General features: G+C 34.9%; 2 protein-coding genes, 3 long non-coding RNA genes and 1 pseudogene across 5 annotated transcripts in view; 3 read left to right on the top strand and 3 right to left on the bottom strand.

Annotated features, from left to right (window-relative positions):
* Nucleotides 1-27,691, top strand: part of LOC142226179 (uncharacterized) — a 248,939-nt gene that overhangs the window by 94,230 nt on the left and 127,018 nt on the right. The window lies entirely within an intron of this gene.
* Nucleotides 11,605-13,878, bottom strand: Trf (TATA-box binding protein-related factor). The gene is made up of 3 exons (XM_075296062.1): nucleotides 13,635-13,878; nucleotides 13,480-13,565; nucleotides 11,605-12,201 (listed from the first exon to the last, which is right to left on the bottom strand). The coding sequence occupies exons 1-3, from the start codon at nucleotides 13,698-13,700 to the stop codon at nucleotides 11,682-11,684; spliced, it is 672 nt and encodes a 223-aa protein (XP_075152177.1). The 5' UTR covers nucleotides 13,701-13,878; the 3' UTR covers nucleotides 11,605-11,681.
* LOC142226160 (uncharacterized) lies at nucleotides 14,771-15,869 on the bottom strand. The gene is made up of 2 exons (XR_012719615.1): nucleotides 15,411-15,869; nucleotides 14,771-15,353 (listed from the first exon to the last, which is right to left on the bottom strand). It is a non-coding gene; the product is annotated as an uncharacterized LOC142226160 (long non-coding RNA).
* LOC142226157 (cytochrome b5-like) lies at nucleotides 17,642-18,638 on the top strand (annotated as a pseudogene).
* On the bottom strand, nucleotides 19,533-19,911 carry LOC142226158 (uncharacterized). The gene is made up of 2 exons (XR_012719614.1): nucleotides 19,804-19,911; nucleotides 19,533-19,746 (listed from the first exon to the last, which is right to left on the bottom strand). It is a non-coding gene; the product is annotated as an uncharacterized LOC142226158 (long non-coding RNA).
* LOC142223919 (regulator of telomere elongation helicase 1 homolog) lies at nucleotides 26,378-26,743 on the top strand. Its single transcript, XM_075293736.1, has 2 exons — nucleotides 26,378-26,537; nucleotides 26,592-26,743. Exons 1-2 carry the CDS (start codon nucleotides 26,477-26,479, stop codon nucleotides 26,726-26,728), a joined length of 198 nt encoding a protein of 65 aa, XP_075149851.1. The 5' UTR covers nucleotides 26,378-26,476; the 3' UTR covers nucleotides 26,729-26,743.

The following is a 27,691-nucleotide window of genomic DNA, read 5'->3' as shown; positions in this document are numbered from 1 at the left end:
ACCAACAAAATGTTTTCAATTAAAAAGTTGATTGAAGTTCAAAACGTAATACAATTTCCATTTTAATTTAATTTAAAAATCGAGTGCGTTAAGGATAAGATTGCAATTTTTCTTTTTGCATTTTTAATTAAAATATTAATTGTACCAGTTACCATTTTAATTAAATGGACAAAATTTGGAATAAATGGAAAAAATATTGCAAATAAAAAAAATAATTGAAAACTTTTTTTCAGAAAGTGTCGGTTTTATATTATTTATTCGTTCAATTCTAAAAAATAATTACTAAATGTGTCGAAGAAAACAATTATTATTTTTTTATTTATTCGTATTTCTATTGAAACTATCACTTTCGTGATTGAAGAAATTTCAATTAAAAAAGTAACTGAATCAATTAACTTTGTGATTGAATCAAAAAATAATTATCTATAAATACGTGATCACTTCTAGTGCCAAAATGTTCCCAAGCGTATACCTGTAACGCAACGTTGGTAAACCATACTCATAGAAAAAAGTCTGCTAAAAACAGCAGTCGATGTCTGCAGTTATATTTTTGTACTTCAGGGCCAAATGAACAACAATTTATAAAATTTTTAGGTTATAAATTTTTCCCCAAAGCATATTTAAGAACCAAAAGTAGTTTTTGGTATATTTTTGCACTGTAATATACTTACAAGCGATCAGCAAACATTTTGTTTGCTGTTATGCCTCAATTCGATAAATATTCAGATTTTTTGTCAAATACTGCAGATATTCATAAAATATTGTTTTAATTATGTTAGGATAGCTCCTAAGTTGACATTTTTATTTGTTTTAGCCAAAATAAAACATGTTTTAGTGTAATCGAGCTTCAAAAATAGCAGGAAATGTTTGCTATTTCAGCAAACAGTGACTGCTGTCCCTTTTTCAGCAGACTATCTGCTGTTTTAGCAGACTTTTCTGCTGTCCCTCACACAAAAAAAAAATTCACGAAAATTTTTCCAAATAAAATTTTAATTGAATTTTAAAAAATATTCAATTAAAAATTTAATTGATTCAACAAATTTTTTAATTGAAACAAAAATCAATCACAAAAATAATAGTATCAATTAATTTTTTAATTGGATTAATTAACTTTTTAATTGACCTTCAATTAATTTTTTAATTGATACTATCATTTCTGTGAATGAAGACATTTCAATTAAAAATTAATTGGATCAATTAATTTCGTGATTGAATCAGAAAATTTTTTTTTTTGTGTGCTACTAACAAATTTCTTTGGGTGCAGTTAATTAAAAGAAGTGGATTTCGGACTAGTTTGTATTTTTTTTAATTCAGTTAATACTGATGTATTTTGCTGTATTTTATTTAATCTATCAGTATATGGTCCAAAGGGCTTAAATTGAGTAAATAAATGTTTTGAGTTTTAATTTAAAGATGTCTAGGTTGATATGATCTAATTTGCAAATTTCACATAACATTAATTCATATTTTAGATTGGCGACTTACCTTAAAAAATCTAAAATTGTGCTAAAAAGAACAAAAATAAAAAGTCTGGATGATTATAAATTACGCTTGCGTTTCCCTAGCTTCGTGCGGTGAAGCTAAGTACTTGTCGAATTAACTTCAAATTAAAAATATTATCCTCTAGTCCGAACGAGTTAGAAAGAATAGTGCATTTGAACAGTGATTTTGTTCTTCCTCCATACACTTCTAGATTGAGGTTGATTTTTCATTTTTTTTTTGCATTTACCTACACACAAAAAAATATAACCGAAATTTTTCAATTAATCACTTAATTGAATTTGAATTTTTACGTTTCCAATTAAAATATTAATTGATTCAATTTGTTAATCAATTCGGAAATAATTTTCAATTACAAACGTGATTGAAAAATTGTCCGTTTCCAATTACACATGTGATTGATCCAATCACCTTTGTGATTGAAATTGAATAATTTTGAGCAATGAAAAGAGTGAAAAGAGAACAAGAGAATGTGTATTTATTCAACAATGTGTGATGGTGAGTTCAGTCTGTGGAAGTAACTCGTAACGAAATGTGTGCATAAATATTTTGAACGCAACAACAAATCATAGCAAAGGGTTGAAATAAATAAAGTGTGCAACAACAAATGGCCACGTGGTAAAGGTTTGAAAAAATATATGACAGAACGCATTTGAAATTACCTGTGTTTGTGGTATTGTAAAAATGGAAAAAACCTCTACGTTTATTGAAGGTAAGAAATTGTGAAATGTGAATACCATTTTCCATTGAAGCCTGTTTACATTAAACCGAGTAAAATAATATATATTTTTAATCATTTCTTTTAGTGACCAATTTTATTTCGTGAAATTGACCAATCATTCCCATCATTTTATCAAATATATAAGAATATGTTTGCAATCAAAAGGTGGATACCGTATGTTTTCTTAAAACCAAGAGCGGTATGTTGGAAGATTCACCTTGAAGTTGCGAAGTAGCGTTGGCATTAAATTGCATTTTTGTTTTACCTGCCTTTTTAGTTTGAACCCAAGTAGAGAGCAGTATATCTGATATATAAACTAATGAGCTGAATTATATAATAGGTTAGGTTAACGTGGTTAGGTTAAGATTCAGGCTCACTTAAGGTTGAATTACACAACATGCGTCAATCCGTGCGTTGATGGAAGGGTTGATTTTTTCTGTTTGCGGCAGACTATTTGAGCTTTTGATTTCAAAGAGAAATTTCAACTCTTCAATCATCGGACGCATTGAACGCATGGTATGTAATTCTATCTTTAGACTATTCAGTCCATTGTAATCCCACATTAACTACATATGGGCACTTCTAGTTTTAACCGCTGAACCTTCTCGATTGTTTTCTTCTGTTGAACCAACCAGATTGTTCCAAAAACATTAGCAGACTGCTTAAGTTAACGTCCAGGTCCGCCAGTAATCTGAAGCTATATGCCCCTAAAATTTGCTTACGCCTTACACAAAATGCAGGACACTCACACAAGAGGTGTTTTATTGATTCCTTTTCCTCCGCATCATGACAGCTCATACAATAGTCATTATACTTCGCGTCAATAGTTTTTTCAAAATCGCCTATCAGGCAGCGACCCGTTATAGCAGATATCAGGAGTGATATCTGGCGTCTCGAGAACACTAGCATATCTAGTGTGCGGTTTAAGTTTAAATGGGGCCATATTTGCTTGGTGTCGTTACAACCCTTGCAATTCTCCCATCGAACATTTGCCATCATGACAAGAGCTTGCAGGTTGTCAGGCATACCAACGGATTCTAGTTCCTCTGCAATGTAAGGTAGATCCTAGCCTTGCTAGCTCATCTGCTTCGCAGTTCCCCGGTATGTTCCTATGGACAGGCACCCATATTAGGTGAATATTGTGCTGCTCAGCCATCTCATTGAGAGATTTGCGGCAGTCGATGGCCGTTTTCGAGTTGAGGAACACAGAGTCCAAGGATTTTATTGCAGGTTGACTGTCTGAGTATATATTAATGCTAATATTGCTTGGAGCATTACTTCTCAGCCAATTCACCACTTCTCTTATTGCTAATATTTCAGCCTGAAAAACTCTACAGTGATTGGGTAATCCTTTCGCTATTCGAAGTTCCAGATCTTTAGAATATACTCCGAAACCCATCCATCCAATTTGGAGCCATCAGTGTAGAAATCTATATATCTGTTATTCCTCGGGGTCAGTGTACACCACGCCTCACTGTTGGGAATTAGAGTCTCAAACTTTTTGACGAAAAGTGGTCTCGCCAAAGTGTAATCCACTACGTTAGGCACATCGGGCATTATTTTGAGGACCGAACTGTGACCCTAAATTTTTTCCGACCACAGCGATAGCTCGCGCAACCGCACAGCCGTTGTTGCAGCTGACTGTTTGGCCAAAATGTCTAAAGGCAATAGATGGAGTATGACATTAAGGGAATTTGTTCCTGTCTTTCTGAATGCGCCTGAGATACACAAGCATGCCATACGCTGAACTTTGCCTAAACTTGTCGGCTAGTGAAGTGTCGGCCACCAGACTACACCATGTAGCATTATAGGTCTAACCACTGCCGTGTATAGCCAATGCAATTTTTTTGGTTTTAGTCCCCACTTTTCCCTATTGCCTTTTTGCACGATTATAAAGCTACCGTTGCCGTCCCCGCCCTTTCTTCTTCCTGTCCAAAATAACGCCAAGGTATTTTGCAAACTCGCCAAAAGGGAAAATCAATCCCCCCTAAGGAAATGGGCCTAACCGTGGGAGTTTTGCGATCTTTGCAGTACATGACTAGTTCTGTCTTTGCAGGATTTACCCCAAGACCATTATCTTTCGCCCATTTCTCAGTCATCCGGAGGGCTCTCTGTATAATATCTCTAACTGTTGATGGGAATTTCCCCTGACTGTTAGCGCCACTTCATCTGCGTATGCCACCACTTCTATCCTTTCTTTTTCTAGGGAAACCAGAAGGTTGTTTATAGCAACATTCCAAAGGAGAGGTGATAGAACTCCTCCTTGAGGAGTGCCTCTGTTCACATACCTTTGTATGATTGTCCTAGTGTGGCTGAAATGAGTCTCTTCCTTAGAAGTTCGTCTAACAGCCTAAGTATACCTGGATCAACATTCAGAGTTGTCAGTCCATTTAATATCGAGCTGGGATGGACGTTATTGAACGCCCCTTCGATGTCTAGAAACGCCACGATTATGTATTCTTTTACAGATAGTGAGCTTTCAATAAAGCTGCGGTCTCAGTAGAACTGCCCTTCGAGTATGCATGCTGTCGTTTCGAGAGCAAACTTGAATCGACGCTAGTTCTAAGATAAATATCTATCATCCTGTCGGAAATCGGAAATCCTTCGCATTCGTGTGAGAGGTTTTTCCCGCTTTAGGTATGAAAACGACTTTTGTTTCCCTCCACTTTCCTGGAATATATGCTAAGTTTATACATCCTATATATATCACCGACAACCAGGGGATAATTCTGTCAGCCACCGCTTGTAACTCCGCCGGAGTAATTCCATCAGGTCCGGGGGATTTGAATGGTCCAAAGCTATTTAACGCCCATTTTATTCTAGATTCCGATACAATTTCCTCGATAGGAAACGACCGCTGAGCCACTGTGGCACCGCCAGTACATGATTCAACCGTCTGATTTCCGGGAAAATGTGTGTCCAATAGTACCTCCAGCGTCTCCTCACTGAAACCTGGAGCGGAGTTCGTGGAAGCTAGCACCTTCAGTAGTCTGGAAGCCTCGGACGTATTCTCAATGCTGCTGCAGTAATCATTCCAAGAGTTATGCTGAGTCTTTCTCAGTTCTGTATTCTCTCAGATTCATCTTGTAAGCGTCCCAATTCACAGGAGCTCTGGTGGACTTTGTTAAAGAGCTTCCTGCACGATTTGCTCATATTACCTAACTCCGTAGACCACCATGGTGGTCGATTTTTCCCCCTTGGCTTCCCTCTATGGCATGTAGCTTTCAGTGAAATGTTGAAGGCCTTAGTAATCCTCTCCACTGCGTGTTCGATAACTTGCACAGTGCTCATATTTGTATTTCCGGTATCATCATATTGAACGATTCCCTATACCTATTCCAATCAGCTTTCTTAACATTTGGCGGAAATATGGTCTTGGTGGTGTGAACATCAAATTTGAAACTGATGTAGTGGTGATCTGAGAAGCTATGTTCACTTAAAACCTGCCAATCAGATATCAGTTCATGCGAGGCCAAGGTGACGTCCAAAACCTCTTGCCTGTTTTTAGTGACAAAGGTTGGGGTATCTCCCTTATTGGAAACTACCAAATTAGTACGCAAAATAAACTCTAGGAGTGACTCTCCACTTGTATTAATGTCACCACTTCCCCATATACTATGATGTGCATTTGCATCGCATCCCATAATGAGTTTTGTCTTTGTTTTCAATGACTCCTCAACTAAGGTGTTAACGGCACATGGAGGCATCTCCCTATCATGCCCCATGTAGACCGAAGATACCCAATATTTGCATTTGGCTATTTCTACACTGGCAACGACAGTGTCTGTATTGCACATTGAAGGAAGCAGAAACAAGTTGAGCTCGTTTTTAGCAATTATACAGGCTCGATTTACATCATTACCAGTATACTGCAATAGTTTGAACCCCGGAGTACTTAATTCACATATTTTGTTGTTTCTATAAACATATGGTTCTTGAATAAGAACTATATCTGTGCCCCCTTTCACCAGGAGAACTTTTAAGGCAGCACATGCAGCCTTACAATGGTGAAGATTTATCTGGAGGATCCGTAGGACCATCGAGATTTTCAACAACCGTCACATCAGCCGTTTCAATCGAGTCATCAAGAATGTCCTCTTCAGAGATCTCGGTGACTCTCGCAATAACCATAGGTTCAACTTTGGTGAGTTTTGAGGCAGTAGAAACCTTCTCTCGCATACGGTGTCTATCCATGTCTGCATCTTTGGTATCTCCCTCAACTTCGCAAGAGGATCCGCTTACTTCTGATTCAGACGGAGGCTTGTCTATTTCTGAATCCTTTAGCTGATCGTTTTTATATACCTTCATTTGGATATAATGAAAGCCATAACATACACGGCCCTGGGACTTTGCTAGATGTGGCAAAGACTGAGTGTTCAATATAAACACTGCATGCCGTCTTGGTCCATCCACTTCATCCAAACGGCCAACTTTCCAATCAGCTGTTGGAAGATCTGGATTGCATCGTTTCAGTCTATTTAAAATAGATTCAGGGTCAGAAGGGTTTGCAGGTATCCACGCATGTGCTCTAGGTCTAACCGGTATGTCTTTCTTCTCGACTAACTCTAGAGCAGCTCCTTCCCAAACTTCGCCAATTAGTTTCAGAGCAGCTTTAAAACATTCTATAGACCTCTGGTCCTCTGGATCTGGACCGGGAAACTTTTCCAGCACATGTGAGTAGACGACAGACAGAGCATTCTCAATTTCCCCCCATTTTTGCTTTGGAAACATACTTTGCTCCTTTATTAATGATAGCCATCACAAGGCTGTCTATGGCAACTGAGGCAAACGATCTTTGATCCCTTTTGAAGTATGGCAGCTCATCCGGTGATCGTTCCATTTTTCCAGCCTCAAGAAGTCCTTGAGCCCATTTTAAGGAAACGCTTTGTTTAGCCGACAGCGTGCTTGGGTCGACTGATCCTAACTTCTTTAGGGTAAACAAAGCATTTCTGCGTTCCTTGAATCTCTTTCGTGAGGGATTACCTCCTTTTGATGCCGTTACCTTGGAAAAGGTTCGACTTGTCAAAATGTCGCCACCTGTCGACCCGTCTACAGGTCGACTAATTGGGCCTAACTCTTGGTCATTGCCCAAATTTATAACTCCAGTCGATACCCGTCCACTGAGCCCTGAAGTTAGCAACCCAGTGAATGTCTTTGAATTTCGCTGCAAGGTGGCTGAATGGTAAAATAGTTCTTTCTGTTGGATTTAATAATATGAAAAATATCCGAAAATTATAAAAATATGTATTTTCCATAATTTTTTTTCTATTTCCAAAGTATCAATATAATACAAAATATTACATTGTTTTGCCATTATTTTTGTCTTTGATTGGTTCAAATTTTAATAGACGATTTCAATGTGTGGAAATTTTGGAAAGGAATTGTTACTAAAATTAAATTACCGAGCTCCTTACTACACCTTTTTATGCTAAACGACTACAACTGCAAAAGAAAACTAATTTAGCTTACAGACTGCTGATTTATTGGAAATCTAGGCGCATCTAAATATTAAAAGAAACATGCTGGTATCGTTAATATGATAAGGAAGATAATGATTTATATAGTTTATTTTTTTAACCCTTTAGTTGTTATTGATCATAATTGTATGTCTATGTTATGTTAGAACAAAACACACAAATAACAAAAACCAAATTATATATTGAAATAAAATATTGAAGTTTTTTTATAAGAAACGCATATTTTCTTTTATTTCAAATAAAACTAAATAAGATATTGGGGTGCAACACATACATTTTTGATTGAAATTTATTGCCCATATCAATTAATAATTTAATTGAATCAATATAGTTGATTGATTTTTGTCGCGAAATTAATTAAAATTTTAATTGATTCAATTAAAACTGTGATTGAATTTTATGTCAATCCCCCGGACCTGATGGAATTATTCCGACGGAGTTACAAGCAGTCACTGGCAGAATCATCCCTTGGTTGTCGGCGATATATAGGATGTATCAACTTAGCATATATCCTAGGAAAGTGAAGGGAAACAAAAGCCGTTTTCATACCTAAAGCGGGAAAAGCCTCTCACTCGAGTGCGAAGGATTTCCGACTTATCCTCATTCCTACTTAAGACTCTGGAGAGGATGATAGATATTTATCTTAGAACTAGCGTCGATTCAAGTTTGCTCTCGAAACAACAGCATGCATACTCGAAGGGCATGTCTACTGAGACCGTATTACATGAACTAGTCAGCTTTATTGAAAGCTCACTATCTGTCAAAGAATACACAATCGTGGCGTTTCTAGACATCGAAGGGGCGTTCAAAAACATCCATCCGAGCTCGATTTTAAATGGACTGAAAACTCTGAATGTTGATCCAGGTATACTTAGGCTGTTAGACGAACTTCTAACGAAGAGACGTATTTCAGCCACACAAGGACAAGCAAACATACAAAGGTATGTGAACAGAGGCACTCCCCAAGGAGGAGTTCTATCACCTCTTCTTTGGAATGTTGCTATAAACAACCTTCTGGTTTCCCTAGAAAAAGAAAGGATAGAAGTGGTGGCATACGCAGATGATGTGGCGCTAGCAGTCAGGGGAAAATTTCCATCCACAATCAGAGACATTATACAGAGAGCCCTCCGGATGACTGAGAAATGGGCGAAAGATAATGGTCTTGGGGTAAATCCTGCAAAGACAGAACTAGTCATGTACTGCAAAGATCGTTAGGCCCATTTCCTTACGGAGTATTGAAATTCCCTTTGGTGAATGTGCAAAATACCTTGGCGTTATTTTGGACAGGAAGCTGAACTTTAAGCTTAATATTGTACTCGTGCAAAAAAGCAATAGGAAAAAAGGGGGACTAAAACCAAAAATTGTGCATTGGCTATACACGGCAGTGGTTAGACCCATAATGCTATATGGTGTTGTAGTCTGGTGTCCGGCACTTCACCAGCCGACAAATTTAGACAAAGTTCAGCGTATGGCGAGCTTTGAGTATCTCAGGCGCATTCAGCAAGACAGGAACAAATTCCCTTAATGTCATGGTGCATCTATTGCCTTTAGACAGTTTGGCCAAACAGTCAGCTGCAACAACGGCTGTACGGTTGCGTGAGCTATCGCTGTGGTCGGAAAACAGTTACGGTCACAGTTCGGTCCTCAAAATAATGCCAGATATGCCTAACGTAGTGGATTATACTTTGGCGACACCACTTTTCGACAAAAAGTTTGAAACTGTAGGCTAGGGACTACCTTACATATTCCAGAGGAACTAGAATCTGTTGGTATGACACTGGCTACCTGCAAGCTCATACTGCGTGAGAAGGCTGTTATGATGACAAATGTTCGATGGGAGAATTGCAAGGGTTGTAACGACACCAAGCAAATATGGCCCCATTCAAACTTAAACCGCACACTAGATATGCTACTGTTCTCGAGACGTCAGATATCACTCCTGATATCTGCTATAACGGGTCGCTGCCTGATAGGCTATTTTGCAAAAACTATTGGCACGAAGTATTATGACTATTGTATGAGCTGTCATGATGCGGAGGAAAAGGAATCAATTAAACACCTCTTGTGTGAGTGTCCTGCATTCTGTGTAAGGCGTAAGCAAATTTTAGGGGCATATAGCTTCAGAACTTAAGCAGTTTGCTAATGTTTTTGGGACAATCTGGTTGGTTCAACAGAAGAAAATAATCGAGAAGGTTCAGCGGTTAAAACTAGAAGTGCCCATATGTAATAGGTACTTTTAGTTAATGTGGTATCACAATGGACTGAATAGTCTAAGTGAGCCAGAATCTTAATCGGGCCGCCACTTTAACCTAACCCATGTTGCAGAGTTATAATCTTCTTTTACCGCTGGGGTCTTTTAGCATAAACAGGCGTATTGGGGGCTCGGCAAGTTTAGTTTTAGTAGCAATTCCTTTTCTAAATTTCCACACATTGATATATAATATAATACTTGGAATTATATTGATACATTGCAAATTCTAGAAATAAAAATATAAATGGAAAATGCGTATTTTTATTATACAAATTTATTGCGATTTTCGAATATTTTGGTTCAAATTAAAAAAAAAAAAAAAAAAAAAAAACAAAAAAAAACAGGTAAAACTAAAATAGAACTTCGTTTGCCAACGCTACTTCGCAACTTGGAGGTAAATCTTCCAACCCTTCCATTACGCTCTTGCTTTTAAGACAATTAGGCGTTTAAAATATCAATACGGTACCCACCTTTTGATTGCACAAATATTCTGTATACTAGATGATTTTTGATTAAAATCATGAAGGTAATTGATTGACCAATTTGACGATATACAAATGCTCACTAAAAGAAATTAATTTTATATTTTCATAAAAAATATATTATTTTTGTTCGTTAATATAAATAGGCTTCAATGGAAAGCTGTATTCACATTTCACAATTGGCTTACCTTCAATAAATGTAGATTGTGTTCCATTTTTACAATACCTCAAAACACAAACGCAGGTAATTCCAAATGCTTTCTGTCATATATTTTGTCAGTTCTTTACCGCTTGGTCATGTGTTGTTACACACTTTATTTATTGCAACCCTTTTGTATGACTTGTTATTGTATTCATTATATAGTATATATTATATTCATCATATTGTATGCACACATTTCGAACGCAGCACACTGAATGTCGCCAATCATGTTTTTCAATTTACGCGAAAAACAAAAACCCAACCGGTCGTTACGAGTTACTTCCACAGACTGATCTCTCCATGACGTGTTGTTGAATAAATACACTTTCTCTTTTCGCTCTTTCTCTCCATCGCTCAAAACTATTCAATTTCAATCACAAAGGTGATTGAATCAATCACATGTTTAATTGGGAACGGAAAATTTTTCATTCACGTTTGTAATGGAAAATTGTTTCTGAATTGATTAACAAATTAATTGAATCATTTAATATTTTAATTGGAAACGTAACAAATATCAATCATTTTTTAATCGAGTTTTCTTCAGATTTGATTAAATAATTAATTGAATCAATTAACATATTAATTGAATCCGTTTCCAAATTCAATTAAGTGTTTAATTGAAAAATATATATAGAAATATTTATATTTACTATCCCCCTTGTTCTGATTTACGAATTCGCAAAACGAAAAATTTTCCTCAATCTTTATTGTTCGAACCACTACAATATATAATACGAAAATTTCATAAATTTTTCCTATCGATAAGAAATTTAATTTGCAAAAATTTTATGTCTAAAGGCGTATCGGTTGACTATTTATTGGCAATTCAAAATTTTGCGTTTTGCGAATTCGTAAACCAGAACATGGGGGTATATACTGTATGTAGTTTCTTTTATTGGTCGTTCTTACAATTGTTTAATTTTAGTCTTACAGTGTAAAAACAACATACAACTTTGGAATGAAATGAAATGTTTTCGTTTAAAATCGTAACAAAAATTTTTAATGAATATTTGCAATTATAAAAAAGTACATATAAGTTTGTACTAATCTAATTTTTACGAAAGCTTAATAGTATAGGATAAATAGCATCTAGACACTCTAAAATGTCTTTTCTTGCTTTAGCACCGGTAAATACAATTTTGCCATTAACAAATATTAATAGTACCATACGAGGTTTGACCATTCTATATATGAGGCCTGGAAATAACTCTGGCTCGTATGAACTAAATTGGCCATGCATTTGATTTAAATGCTCTAATCGTATGGGAAATCGCAAATCCACAGTTGCAACAATATTTTGTAGACGAAAATCGGCAAATTTAACAGGATATCCAAGTTTTTGTATTATACGAGCAAACTTTCTGCTTCCTAAGGACGCCTCAGCTTCATTACGTGCCCCAGTACATATTATCTTACCTGTTCTAAATATTAGTGCTGTACAACGCGGGTCTCTCATTCGCATCACAACACCATGGAAACGTGAAGGTGTATATTCCGAATTGCGTGTACGATTATTGATATCCTGTAGATTTAATTCGCATGCCAAAGAAACCGTAGCAACAACATTCCTACAAATGTTAAGAAAATCCATATTTGTAGTATACTTACTGAAGCTTTTGAATAAATATAAATTAAGGTTTCAATAAAATAAATACCCAGCAAAAATACTTTAGCAGTAATAGTTTAGTTGCGCTTTTTGGTATACAATAAAGTAGGCAATGCATCCACACTGCATGAATCAGTAGCAATAACGTAAACGAGTAATCAAACTAGTTTATGATCATTCGTTTACGTTATTGCAACCAATTCATGCAGTATAGATGCATGAAAGCAAGAAAAGATAGTGCTGTTTTCCTTCACGCCAACAATGCTATACTCAAGATTGAGCAATATTTCTATTAAAATGAGCAATTATATCAGCGCTATGTAGAAGCTGCTCTAAATCGGGACATCGCCTACAAATATTAGCGCTGTTTCGGTTGTTTTGTAAGCAGTTGGTACTGCCTCTCTCCCTTACAATCCCGCTGAAATAGTGCTCCATTTTTGCTGGGTAGCAATGAGACTATAGCAAGAACATATGTTGGTTATAAAATAGAGTAGCGTTGGAAGAAGAACAGAGCCTCCATAATAATACCCCATAAAGCAATAAAATTCCAGAATGGAAAATGATATAAGCATAAAAATTAGCAACCTGTAATTCGATTTTTGGTTTAAAATAGAATAGGGAATCATTGTTCGCCAATGGTGTCAGTATTAGGCTGGCAGTCTGAATAAGTCTACTCCAACAATCGCATTAATGTAATAGCCTACTTGAGATTGGAAACCGGAAACTCGAAGATGGAAACCAAATTTCTTTCCCGAAGTGTCTTGACACGTGTTCTGACGTTATATTTTCCACATCGGTTTTTTTAGATTTTTTAGCTACATTTTAGACGTTCGCCCTCCCCAGTAGAATTGTGGGCCTCCGGTCCTCTTGTAAATGACATTCGCAATAAGTTAATAATCTGTCTTTCCGAAATGATTTGTGCAGTACCTACAACGACAGGCTCAACTTAATTCAAGATCATAAATACCCAAAAATATTTCGACAATGTAAAAACTCTGCTTCTCTGCTGTGAAGTCTAAGACTATGACACATCACTCGGAATCGATTACAAAAAAAGTAAATTTACAACTGCGCAGATGAAATGATAATAGGCTCTAAATAATACGCGTCCGTTTAGTTATCAATGAAATTGAAATAATTGGTATATTCCAAGAAGTTGCATTTTTGGGAACCTTCAACTCAATCGCATTGCACATTGGTTCCCATAACTTATGCTAAAAAGTCGTATATAATAACATACTGTAATTTTACATCGTGTTGTGCCTCATAAGTTTCCGCAGAGGCAGTGGCTGGTTGCTGATGCTGTAGACTGGCGTGTGGATTTATCTGCATAAATAGAAAATAAACATTCAGCAATAATAAATAAATAATAAAACTATTCTAATACTATAGTACCTTAGCTGGTGTATTGCATTTTGCTGTTAGATTGTGATGGTGTTGCTCCTGTTGTATTACATCCATTGATGGCACGTTCTTAATATCACTTAATTTCAAATTAATTTTTTTAAATGCAGTTATTCATAATCGGTTTATACAAAATTCGTTATTGATTATCTTTATTTTATTATTTATTTATATATTTATAATTGAACTTTATGGCTTGAATATAAATCTTTCGAAGAAAACAATCCAGAAGACACTGATCTAGTGTTGGGAAAGTAACGAGTATTTGATTGCAAGTACTCGTTACTGACTAATCTTTTGAGTACTCGTTACAGTTAAATGAGTACTCAATATCTACAATACAATCCCAATAAACACAAACGTTTGAAAAATGCTAAAATTCATCTGTTTTTCAAACAATTAGGGAATATTTATAATATTCGATCATTACAGAACTTACTGGAATTTTCGTTCGCCTCGAGACGAAAGAAACGTCAAAAATCACTCGTTGATATCTCGAGAACTAGAGTCCGTTGAATCACAATTGTTTCGGTGGTCGATAGTAAATCATAAAGGATGAGTCCATGGCAAAGTTGGAGGATTTGTAGCAAATATATATAAAGTTATTTTAGTTTCACTCTAGACGAACGATTCGTCGCGGGACGATTTTGAGTTTCATGAACAGGCAGTTATTTTTTGCTACAAGAACAATGTTTTTATTATTTTACCCATTATATATTCAACACGACCATAAAAAAGTTCACAGGATCAAATAGAAATTCCCATAACCATTCAATTGGTTACGATAACCAATGCCGATAAATTTGGTTTTATGTCGTATAAAATTGTTGAGCTAACCACCAGCATGGGAATCAACAAATGGTTGGTACAACCAAAAGTTGAGTAAACTAATAGAATCTTAGTCAAATTATGGGACGCGCTTAAGGCAGTTGTTGCAAACAAATAACTATTAATATCAACATCGACATGTTAGATGATATGACGCTACATAATTTGCAAAACGGGGAACAGCGTCACTAAATGTACTTAATAATAGTCCGCAATAAATTGAATAGTTTATCCCATAGAATAGAATTTGGCTTAAGGTAAGTATCGCACCGATTTATAAAAAAGGAATATTACAAAAGTTTCCATAAAGTTTGCAGGCTTCATACACCAACCAACACAAATACTTTTATTGTATTAAGCACATAAAATTCTAGAACTACTTCAGAGATCTGTATTTATATCTAGAGACTTAAGGAGGACATTTCTGGTAAGTATAAGTCTATGAATTATAATTTTATATTTATAAAAACTGTAATATGTACGTACATGCATAATATATGAAAATTGAATTATATAATCTCAATATAATCTGCCCTTTTCATTTAATATTGGAATTTGGTAAGTATATCTATCACCAACAAACCATATAAATAACAACCAATTTCTCATATCCGAAACGAATGCTTTCGTTCGACTAGGATTCCCACAACAGCTGAATAATAATAAAATAATTATCCCAAAACAGCTGGCAAATAATTCGGTTGAGGCAACGAATTTATTTTCTAGGTGTAGTTAGTAGATATGGAAAAGGATAGATTATCCATCCATTGGTTGCACTTGAAAGATTTGTGGAAAATTGCACTTGTCGATGAGACACCATATTTTTTCATCGATCAGCTTCTGAATGCTTCCAAAAATGTGTCATCCAAAGATATTAGTTTTCTGCAAATAAATATGCGTTTAGAGACTTCTTTAACTTTTCATTCCATTTTAACTTACCAAATATAATTTCAAATAATTTCCAAACAGTTCCATCCAGATATTTTTAATTTGATATTTATATTTAAGCCATTTAAAATTGTTCATTAATATGCAGGCAATTTGAAATAAAATACTCTGGAAAATACTAATTTTACTAATACATATAAAATAGATACACATACATAATACATGTAAGTAAACAAAACAATACTATCAAATAAAAAAAATCGGTTCTGCAAAAGGCGGTCAAACAAAAATTGACGCCTTTCAAAGTTGTTACGCCGTTTATCAGTGATGCCAACTCCCGAAATGCAAAAAGCACCAAATATATATTATTAACTGTTGGGAAAGAAAATATTATTAAAAATTATACAAATGGTCTTTTTTGAATTTTTTATTAAAGTAACGAGTAGTAACGAGTACTCAATTCAAAAGTAACGAGTAGTAACGAGTAGTCAAAAGTAATCAAAATTTCCAACATTACACTGATCGAATCTAATTCTGCAAGCCCACTGCGAATGAATGATGACAGCGAATGAACGATGAAGAAGAAGAAAAAGTAGAGAAGCCCCCCTTCACATTTTCTCAACAGCGTGAAGATAGCGACGTCGCTAACTTTCGATGACAGAGTTATCGAAAAATAACAGGGTAACACCGAGACGTCAAAAACTGTAAAACTGACAGACAATATTTTTTTTGCTTTTTGTGCTCAAAAAACAATGAGTTGTACACAGAACATGGTAGAGAATACCACTACCCTCATCGCTACCACCGACTCGTAAGTGACACTGCAACAATGGCAAACTGTGATAGTATTTTGCCATCACTATTCGCATGAAAGTATTTTGCCATCACTATTCTTACAAGAGCCATTTTATATTTTGTGAAACACCAATTTAATTTATTTAAATAAAAACGATAATGCAGTGCTGAAAACATAGTTATTTCGCTTAAAATTGTGAAAGGTATATTGGTGAACAAGTTTTTACTTTCCAAATGGAATAAAGTGATACCTTTTTCAAATATTTTTCCTCCATTGGGAATAAAAGCGCTGGCTGATAGACGCTACAACATGTAATACGGTGTTCTCACCAAGCATGTTTTGGGGTTTGAAATTTTTTCCCTTTATAAGCACTTCAAAACGAGTCGTTTTCGCCATACAAAAAAACAAGTTCAAAACACAAGTTTTCAATTTTAGAATGTGAACCCACCAAATTTGGAATATACCCCGAATAACATACCATATTCAAAATATATGTCAAAATATTGAAATAAGTTTCATAGAAAAAAGAATAAACAAAGTCTTTTAAGAACACAGACATGTGAAAATAACATAAACATTTTTTCCCCTTTGCGCTCGCGATAATTATTTGGACATAGGTTGCATATATGCGAATTTCGAGTAAATGTGAATTTCTAGTTTCCATGGTAACTGTCAAACTAAAACATCTCAACCCGGTGTGAACGGTCAAATGTTTTGGAAAAACGAATGAGGAAAACGAGTCGGTGGGAATATAGCATAACTTGTAACTCAACATCAATCTTTTATTAATGCACAAAAATATGTTAAATGTGATGTGATAGTCGTATAAATCTTATATTTATGAGAATTTATAAATGTTTAATAAAATTAATAAACATCTAAATAATCGTGTTTTACTTGACCACAATGATTCTTTTACAACTATAGAGCTGTTTTCTTTTTGCACTGATAACCAGTGCTAAAATAAAACGCAAAAAAAATTCAGTTCAAATTTCGATTTTGATTGGCAACACTTGGTCCCCAGCTGTCAAAATGAAATTTTTTGTTTATAAATAAAAAAGAGGATAGAGACCGCCAATATATAGCAACAAGTGAATTTTGATAATATTAAATATAGATACATAAACAAAAAATTAATAAACCAAAGTTTGTGGTGGTAATTTGCATAATAATTGTTTTTGCCCTAAATCAACTTGTCGGTAGTGAAATGGATTTGGAGAATGGATGGATTTAAATAGTTCTGTAAACAAGTGGAACAATTCCAAAAGCTATTGAGAGCTTTACAAAATGAACACAGTCATTTGTATGAAGTGATCAAGTAAAATAATAGGGCTGTTTTCTTTTTGCACTGATAACCAGTGCTAAAATAAAACGCAAAAAAAATTTCAGTTCAAATTTCGATTTTGATTGGCAACACTTGGTCGTCAAATGTCAAAATCAAAGTTATTGTTTACAAATAAAAATAGGGGGTATACATTTAATAATCAATTTATAGAAATAAGTGTACCAAAACCGAAAGAGTGATTATTAATTTTAAAGGATTTGCTGCTTGCCTTTCATAAACAAATGACTGCTGGCAACAGCTACGTGCGTGGAAACAGATTCAGTGCGTCATGTTTATCAACCAAACGCGTGGAAATATGGGAATTTGCTCAAGTGGTGGATTTACAAGTGGCTAATACCACAAGCATGTGTGGTATAGAAATGGATATGCCAATTGCATCAAAATCACAAAAGCCTAGTTAACGTAGAATTACAGACTTCGGCCAGCCATCACAAGAGGGAGAGAATATACAGGAAATATAATTCAACTTAATACCACAGGAAATATAATTCAACTTAATACCATGTCATCGCAAAATGTAAAATAATTTACCCACGCCGAAGTTGCCAAAAATATTACAAAAGAAAAGAATTGGTTCATAATCCACAACAACGTGTATGACGTGACCCCTTTTCTCAATGAGCATCCTGGTGGTGAAGAAGTCTTGATCGAACAAGCTGGTAAAGATGCTACAGAAAATTTCGAAGAAGTTGGTCACAGTTCATATGCCCGTGAAATGATGCAACAATACAAAATCGGTTAACTAGTTGCTGAAGAGCGTACAAATGTTCCAGAAAAATCCGAACCCACATGGAATACTGAGCAAAAGAACGAGGAATCGTAATGAAGTCATGGCTGATGCCTTTTGTCTTGGGTTTAATAGCCACCTTGGTTTATAAGTTTTTCTTTGGAACGAAATACCAATAATTGTAGGCAGAGAAAAACATCACCACCACCAGCCACAAACAAATATCGCAAGTTTATTTGTATATACAAGTCATACAAAAAACAAAAACAAAACATATACAGTGACTCACAAAAATATTCTTTTTTATATCTTGAAATCGCAAACCGCTTAACATTTATATGAAAAAGTTTTATTAAAATGTTTCCATGGATATACATAACAGCAAAACGTAAACAAAAATCGTGAAATTAATTTTATTGTATTATTTTTAATCATTAAATCAAAAAACTACAAAAAAAAGCTCACAAAAGTATTCGTCGTATCAGTAATCACATTGTATGAGACATTATTTTGGTCCACTTAGTATTTGGAATAGTACCCTTTGTTATGCGCTTTACAGACTATCAGTTATTCCGGACAGAATGTCGGTGTTTGTAAAGAATCTTATAGTGTGTCGGATCGATACGACTTGTCGGCGATGACTAAATAATCGGTAAATGTGTTATCGATCCCTTAAACATGCAGCAGTATCGATTATGCCTTCGGACTTAACTTATAATGTGCACAATATGAGGGATATGTTCGACGCGAGCACTGTCGTCCGGAATAACTGATAATCTGTAAAGCGCATTAGCGAAAATGGCTTCCAGTCGTTTTGGCATCGACACGTTTCTTGAGAGATTTTGCCCCATTCTTCTTGTAACACTTTTTTTAAGGGCTGTCCAAGATGAAATTTGGTTTTGTCCGATCCACGGTTCCAAATGAGATCCTAGTTTTCAATGGGGTTGCTACCTGGGCTTTGTGGTTGCGTTTTGAGATATTTAGTGTTGTGAAGGAGCCATATTTTCACATCCCAGGCCGTGTGTTTGAGGTGTTTGCTTGTTGGAACAACCCTGCCAACATTTTTTGAATTTGGGGACTCTTTTGAGAATCCCCACTACGTCGAAAACAATCATATACGACATCAAAAACTCGTCGGAAAAGCGCCGTCACTATTGAGAAGTTGTACCACGCCAAGTTACTACAAAAATGTTTCGCATGAGTGCAATTATTAGGTGCCTTTATAGATCAATTTAGAACGACGCCAATAAGGGACCCTCCAAACAATCAGAAAAAGTGCATTTTAAGATAGTTGTAAAAGAATCATTGTGGTCGAGTAAAACACGTTTGTTTAGATATTTATTAATTTGATTAAACATTTACAAATTCTTAAAAATATAACATTTATACCACTATCACATTACATTTAACATAATTTTTGGCATTAATGATGATGTTGAGTTACAAGTAGCGAGTTACATGTTGCTGCGTCTATCAACCAGTGTTTTTATTCCATGGAGGCAGCGTGTCTGTAAAATATCTGAAAAACAATCACTTTATTCCATTTGGAAAATCACCAAATTGTTCACCAATATACCTTTCACAATTTTAAGCGTATAATCTATGTTTTCAGAACTTTATTTTCGTTTTTATTTAATTAAAATATAACAAGCTGGTTGCGCTTGGCGTTTCACAAAAAAATGGCTATTTTAACAGTAGGGATGGTAAATTACTTGCATGTACTTTTTGATGTACCTTTTCATGATGGTTGAAGTGACATTTACGAGTCTGTGGTAACGATGAGGTTGAAATGGAACTTTGAAATGCTGGCAGGGAAGGAGTCTTTATCACGAAATCCCATTTTAGAGGCGCTGAAGTGAAGATTTTCTTTCAAAATTTTTAAATATGTTAAAAAACATTTAGGCGTTCATGGTTCCATCAATAAAAACTAAGTTTCATTACACTTGTTTTTACATTTTTTATTTTCAAGGTTTCCCTAAGCTTTCGCCGTGAAAATAAAAAATGTCGAAAAGTGTAAGACAAAAGTTTTTATTATTTTAAAATTTATTAAGAAAATGTAACCATTAAAAAAATTAGGTTTATTTTAGTTATCGGAATTATTATTTCTTCAGCAAATTAACTTAACTTTATTCATTTTTGGATTATGTTTGTATAATTAACCCTCTAATGCCCCAATTTTTTGGCCATCTGAATAAATATTTAATGTTAACGACACAAAAGCAAGAAAACTAAACAAGAAAATTTTATAGCTAAAATTCAGTATATGCTACAAAGCCTCTTGAACAGTTCCAACTGTTTTCTTTTTATTTTACCCATTTTTATTGTGTTAAGGTGTGTTTTACTAAAAGCTTCCTTATTTATTGAAGCCCGCCTAAAGGCGGGATTGGGCATTGGAGGGTTAACTAAAGAATAGAAAAGTTATACACAAATGAAGCGTAAATATCTAAAAAATTCATGAAAATTTTAAATTTTACCGCAAAATCCAAACCAAAATCATACTGTCTTGGTGAATATTTTCTAAATAATGATGAAGAAGGCAATTTTATTATTATATACTATTCCAAATGCTATTTTTATACCCTCCACCATAAAATGGTGGTTTTTTAAGTTTGTCATTCCGTTTGTAACAGATCGAAAAATTGCTCTAAGACCCCATAAATAATAGGGTGGTTAAATTTTCAAGGGCCGATGTTGATTTTGAATAAAACACAAACTATTTAGGACATTATTGTAATTTTATTTTATTATGATATATTCGTATTACTCAATTATGTATGGAACAAACTATAGGCCAAATAGACGCCGCGACCTCGGTGGCACACCTCCATCCGAAGGTCCAAATTTTCGATGACTCTGGGGCATAATTGAGGTTCTATGCCGTTAATGTGCCGAATTATCTCGTCCTTTAGCTATTGAATTGTTGCTGGCTTATCGACGTACACCTTGTCTTTCAAATAACCACAAAGAAAAAAGTACAACGGTGTCAAATCACATGATCTTGGCGGTCAATTGACATTGCCATTACGTGAGATAACACGGACATTAAATTTGTTGCGCAAAAGAGCCATTGTTTCGTTAGCTGTGTGGCAAATTCGGGCCATACAAAGTTCGTTATCATCTTACGATAGCGAACACCATTCACAGTAACTGCCTGACCGGCCTCATTTTGGAAAAAATGCGACCCGATGATGGTCGGTCCGTCTGTTGAAATCACGCCAACTTCCGTTCGAAACAAGCTATCGACTTGAAACTTGGCACAAGAAGTTGTTATTGATATAAGGTAAGTACTATGTTCGCTTTTCGCGTTGAAATTTTCGCGGTTACTTTATTAAAAGGATTCAATATAAAGCACATAATTTAACTCCATTGATGTGCAGTTTCTTGTTCCTCTAGATTTTGGCAAGACTTTACAGGAATATGTCTGTTTTCATTTATAATTTTGACTATTTCAGGAAAAGTAATCGCGAAAATAAAGTGATTTTCAACTCGAAAACCGAACATAGTACCCACCTATAGGTCGTATCTTATTGGAAAAGGGCCATATCGCATTACTTTACGTATAGCCCCCATATAAACCGATCCCCAGATTTGACCTTCGGAGACTCTTGGAGGGGCAAAATTCATCCGATCCGGTTGAAATTTGGTACGTGGTGTTAGTATGTGGTTTCTAACAACCATACAAAAATTGGTCCATATCGGTATTGGGCGGGGCCGACTATATCATACCCTAAACCACCCCATGCGAATTAGTAAACATAAGCAAGGGTATCATTGGTATAGGTTTGGGAGATGAACCGAATTTCCTTATTTATGAAAATTATGCAGTATACACTCAAAAAAAAGGCATGTCCTGTTACAAAGATTTTGTCTTTACTTTAAAAATTTACTTTTTCCCTTTCCTTTTTTTCCTTTTTTTTAAAAATCCGAGCCAAAGAAGCGGAGAATACTAGTAAGGATATTTTTAAGACACATTTTTTTTTTAAATTTCGGTTTTGTGTACTTCTTTCTAGGAAGCGAATTTTAAGTTTTCATTTTTTCAGCTTTTGTTCTCCATATGCTATTAAAATCCTTTAAAACGAGTTAACAACTTTATTTTCCAAATTCAGACTCGACTTCCAGTATACTCAGAAAAAGTCTGCTAAAAACAGCAGTAGATGTCTGCTGTTATATTTTTGTACTTCACGGCCTAATGAACAATAATTTATAAAATTTTTATACCCTGCGCCACACTGTTGAACAGGGTATTATAAGTTAGTGCATATGTTTGCAACACACAGAAGGAGACGAGATAGAAGGGTTTTAGACGATGCAATAATTGCATGCAATAATTGCACGCAATTCTTGTTTGTAGGCAAACGGGGTAGAGAAGCAAAGAGGGTAGAAAAAATTTCAAGTTTTCCGTTCCTCTTGCAATTTTTTGACATTTCTGAAACTTGAAATTTCAAGCGATTGCATGAAGAATTTCAACGTATAAATGCTGAAGTTTTTAAGAAGCAACTTTAAAAGAGAATACAAAAAATTGCACGCAACCAATTGCATCGTTTAAAACCCCTCATAGACACATGGTGTCTTTGGCAAAAATGCTTAGGGTGGGCTCCTGAGTCGATATAGCCATGTCCGTGAACACATTTTTGTAATCAAAGTCTAGGTCGCAATTTAAGCCCAATCGACTTCAAATTTGGCACAAGTATGTGTTTTGGGTCAGAATAGAACCCTATTGATTTTGGAAGAAATCGGTTCAAATTTAGATATAGCTCCCATATATATCTTTCGTCCACTTATACGGCCCTAGAAGCAAGATTTTAACCCAAATTTGGTAGAAATTTTGCACTAGGAGTACAATTGGTAGTATAGTCAAATGTGCCAAATTTTATTGAAATCGGTTCAGATTTAGATATAGCTTCCATATATTTCTTTCGTCCGATATGCACTTATATGGATTCAGCCTGAGTTTTACCCTGATTTGGTTGAAATTTTGCTCAAACATAACGCTTGGCCATATAGTAACGAGTGAAAAATTTGATTGAAATCGGTTCAAATTTAGATATAGCACCCATATATATCTTTCGTCCGATTTAGACTCATATGACAACAGAGGCCAAAGTTTACTACCGATTTTCGTGAAGTTTTGCACAGAGAGTAGAATTAACATTCTAGTAATGCTTGGTAAATTTGATTGAAATCCATTCAGATTTAGGTGTCGTTATGTGTGTTAAATTTGGTTAAAATCTTTAATATTTTAGATATTTAAGTGTGTTAAGTTTGATCTGATTTGGTTCAGATTTAGATAAAACCCCCATATATTCGTGTTTCCAGTTATTACAAATATGACCAAAATTCCCACACTTTAGACAAAACTCTGTGATGATTTCCTCATATCTTAGTCATATCCTGTAGTGCCAGAATTTCCACAGAACAGTTGATTTTTAAATAAGGCTCCAAGTCGCTCGACTTGACCAAATAATATGTTACAACCCACACTTGACCACATATCTTGGCGAGATCTACCAATATCCTTTTAAAATCGCCACTGGTGAGTAGCAAAAATTGCAAATATTACTAAAATTTTCCTATATTTGGTATACATATGTATCGCCTGATAAATCATAAATGTCCTTTTGCACACTTGCATTAATATTTCTCTCGCTTCATATTTCCCATATTTTTTACTAACATTGTGTTTCATCCCATGGTGATAGCCGATTTTAATTCTAGTGTTTTTGTACAAATATTCTCTTCATTATAAGTATTTGTATCTGGAAATGCAAACCTTTGCATAGCTCCCAGCAAATTTGAAGTAGTTAAGGTGGTAACTCAAATGTTGGTATACATAGTGGTGAAGGGTATAATATAGTCGGCCCAGCCCGACTTTAGACTTTACTTACTTGTTTTTTACTAACATTGTGATCCACCCCAGGGCATTAGCCGACATAAATTTTAAGTCAATAGAATTTTGGTCTTAAATATATTGTCGGTTCAGATTTAAATGCATGTATATGGGAACATAAATCTTTATATATACCACTCAAAAAATTTGAAGGAATTCAGATGGTGTCGAAAATGTAGATCACAAAGTGGTGCAGGGTATAATATAGTCGGCCCTGTCCGACTATAGACTTTCCTTACTTGTTTTTCTATAGAAAAACTTGTCAAAATTTTATTTCTATAGAAAATTTTCTCAAAATTTAGCATATTTATTGAAAATGTATTTCTATAGTAAATTTTCATATAATGTTATTTCGTGCTGATGGTCACTGATTCTTAAAAAACCTCTAATATAAATCTTTCGACCGATTATAAATTCAATTTTGCGAAATTGCCTAAAAATGTATACCCTGCGTCGCACTCTTTATAGAAGTATTACAATATACATTGTCCAAATCGAGTGAGGTAAATAGCAACATAAACCTTTATACAAAGCACTTAACAAAATTGAAGGATTGAGATTTTATCAAAATGTGGATCTAAATACAAAGTTGTGTATATTATAGTCTGCCCAGCCAGACTTCAGATTTTCTTATTATTATTATTTATTTTTTTTTTGACTAAAATTATGTTTCGTCCCATAAAGTTAGATTCAAATATTAAGTACATAGATTTTGTTGCAGTGTATACAATTTTGTCAAAATCGGTGCAGATTCAAACTCATGCATATGGGAATATCAACCTTTATATAGCTCGCAACAAACTTGAGATGGTATCAATGAATTTGGTCCACAATGAAGGGTATAATACATTATTTTTTTATTAAACATAGGAACGACATTGGCCTGAATTCGAAACATAGAGTACAAGTACACACACTTTTTCATTAGAAATAAGTTGTTTTAGCACACTATACGAGTGCTGGAGATCATGATCGCACTGAATAATTCATGTAGACGGTATTTCCCGTGATTGTTATGGTAATATTACATGGGACAAACTGTTTTTGAAGATTTCCAAAAGCATAGTGCCCTCTATACTCTATAAATCGGAGCCATAACATGTCAAAAAAACGACCCCCAGACCATAATATTACCCCCACCATTATTGAAGGAACTGTTTTTATTTCTTGGATTAAGACTTTTCTTTGGACCTTCGTACTAAACTTCCACCACCCGAGCCATGCAATTTAAACTTTGATTTGTAGGAAAATAAAACACATTTCACTGATTCTCATGCCATTTAAGGTGTTTTCGTAAAAATTTAAGGCGCGGTTAAATTTTTTCGAACTCCATAATTATTGTGAGTCTCACGAAATACAGAGAAGGCCTTTGACGAAATGTCCAAATGAAATCGTCACTTCCGTGAGAGTTCCTTTATTGGAAGTTGTTAGAGACGCTACATTTAAAGTTGGGCCACTAGATATTTCTACATAATTCGATACATATTCCTGTTTTTGTTGCAGTGAAACAAAATTTAAACAAATACTTCTGTTTTGTTTATTTACATTTGCTTTTGTTTCTTCTTCTTTTCAGTATGTGACATTCACTTGAGATGTGTTCCTCCCCAGTATTTTAGTTAGTTGCCAATTCATATTTTGACAACTACAAAATTCGCATATAATGGTGACTCTGGTGCGACTTGCACTGATAGTTGCACTGGATAGAACATACAAAAGTTCTATCCAGTGCAAAAAGAAAACAGCCCTAATGTTGAAATTCCACCTATATCTGCCTTACCCCCAGAGCCTGAGCCACTACAAACAAAGCCGATTACAAGTGTTGCGGACACGGATAAAATGGAAATTATGTCCCAAGGCATATTAATCCAGGTAAAGTCATGCAATCAGGTGACTAATATCGATATTCATCTTGTCAAAGGCTTTGTTTACGTTTAGTAGATTTGTTTACATTCTTTGTTTACATATATATTGCTTTTATTTACATTGTGTTATTAGTATGGATAGTTTTACGAAACTTTTGCCTACTTGTTAGAAACTGGGGAGAAAATAAAAGAATTTTATCTAATTATACAATTATTATTCGAGCTTTATGGACAGATATAGATTTTTCTTAACAAACTCTTTTATTTATATATATACTATGTTCACAAAAACGTAAAACCGAATTCAAAGTGCGCAAAATTACAATTCGGGAACAACTCAAAGAATCACAATATGACGGAGGCATAAGGCAAATAAATGTTGAAGAATGTATTGCTAAACTGAAACACTATGGTTCGATTGTACGAATTGAGGCATTAAGGAATCTAAGAGATGCAATAGCAATAAATCATGGGATCCCTATGAAGTTCAAAGAGCTTATATGGAAAAGGTCATCATATGTCTACGAGATGGATCAAATGGTTTTCTGGAATCCCCAACGGGTATAAAATAATGTATAACAATGTAACCACCAATAAAACAAAACTTTCTCATAGGAACCGGTAAAACCTTATGTTCATCTTTGGAATGGCTGCAATCCCGAAAAGAGGAAATGAAGATGCAAATACAACAAACAGCACCGCCACCAATTATTTTAAAAACAATCCTATTTAGGCGGAGCATCTGTAAATGATTGCTCGTGCAAAGCCCAAGGGTGGTAGCTGGGGTCTTCCTAAAATAATATATTGTTACGTTTTTATATTTAGGCGTTTTTAATTACCCGACAATTAAAACACAGTTCTTTTAAATAACGACAATCTACAATTTATTTACTATGACTCCACACTTTACAATTCGTTCACACTGAAGTTATTCGTTTGACGCTTTAATTAAGACTGACTCGTTAGCAGCATGCGAGCGCTTTTATATATGACGGTGTGGCAATACGAGAACATTCTGGTAGCACTACAATATTCCGGCAACGCCAGAACATTCTTAGACAATGCTAGAAGGATCCACGACCATTAAGATGTTCATCTGGTGGCTGCCAAACACATACACACTCACATAGATATATGCTCGCATTACTACAACAACAACAATAATGACAATAGGCAATGAGATGAAATGAGAATGCAGAATAACAAAGCAAAGGGGTTGTTATTCTATGAGAGTAAGAACTAACATTTCGGTAAGCAAACAAAAGAACATAAACGAAATTCAGGAAAATACTAGAAAATGAATAGATGATTCCAACAAGTGATAGCGAAATTTTATCGTTACAATTTGAAATTTTAAATTAACGGAAACTAATTTAAATAAACTTATATCTATAATTATCAAATTCGTAACACTGCCTCCCGCTTAAGCCTGTTCGTCCCGAACAGGCACAGAACCTGTTCCGTAAGGAGCCAATCGTTCCAGAGGTACAACTTTCATCTTTGATCTAGGGCTGTCGTCCTTCTGAATCCGGTATACAACATCATTGATCTTCTTGATGACTTTGTATGGGCCTTCCCACTGTGTTTGCAGTTTAGGACACAATCCTTTCTTTCGTTGCGGGTTAAATAGCAGAACCAATTCTTCTTCTTGGAAGCCCTCAGTATTTACAGCACGATCGTATCTCGCCTTCATTCTGTTGCTGACCATTTTTATT

Source organism: Haematobia irritans, chromosome 2 (genome assembly GCF_050003625.1).
Source record: "Haematobia irritans isolate KBUSLIRL chromosome 2, ASM5000362v1, whole genome shotgun sequence".
Classification (NCBI taxonomy): domain Eukaryota; kingdom Metazoa; phylum Arthropoda; class Insecta; order Diptera; family Muscidae; genus Haematobia; species Haematobia irritans.
The sequence above is the reverse complement of the archived record's forward strand: the minus strand, read 5'-3'. Positions and strand labels throughout refer to the sequence as shown.

Coding starts and splice junctions, on each gene's coding strand:
- Trf (XM_075296062.1), bottom strand. CDS start 13,700: ATGGATGTAATACAACAGGAGCAACACCATCACAATCTAACAGCAAAA. Junction 13,566..13,634: donor AATGCAATACACCAGCTAAG/GTACTATAGTAT, acceptor CTATTTATGCAG/ATAAATCCACACGCCAGTCT. Junction 12,202..13,479: donor CAACACGATGTAAAATTACA/GTATGTTATTAT, acceptor TAACATTTGTAG/GAATGTTGTTGCTACGGTTT.
- LOC142223919 (XM_075293736.1), top strand. CDS start 26,477: ATGGAAAAGGTCATCATATGTCTACGAGATGGATCAAATGGTTTTCTG. Junction 26,538..26,591: donor TTTTCTGGAATCCCCAACGG/GTATAAAATAAT, acceptor ACTTTCTCATAG/GAACCGGTAAAACCTTATGT.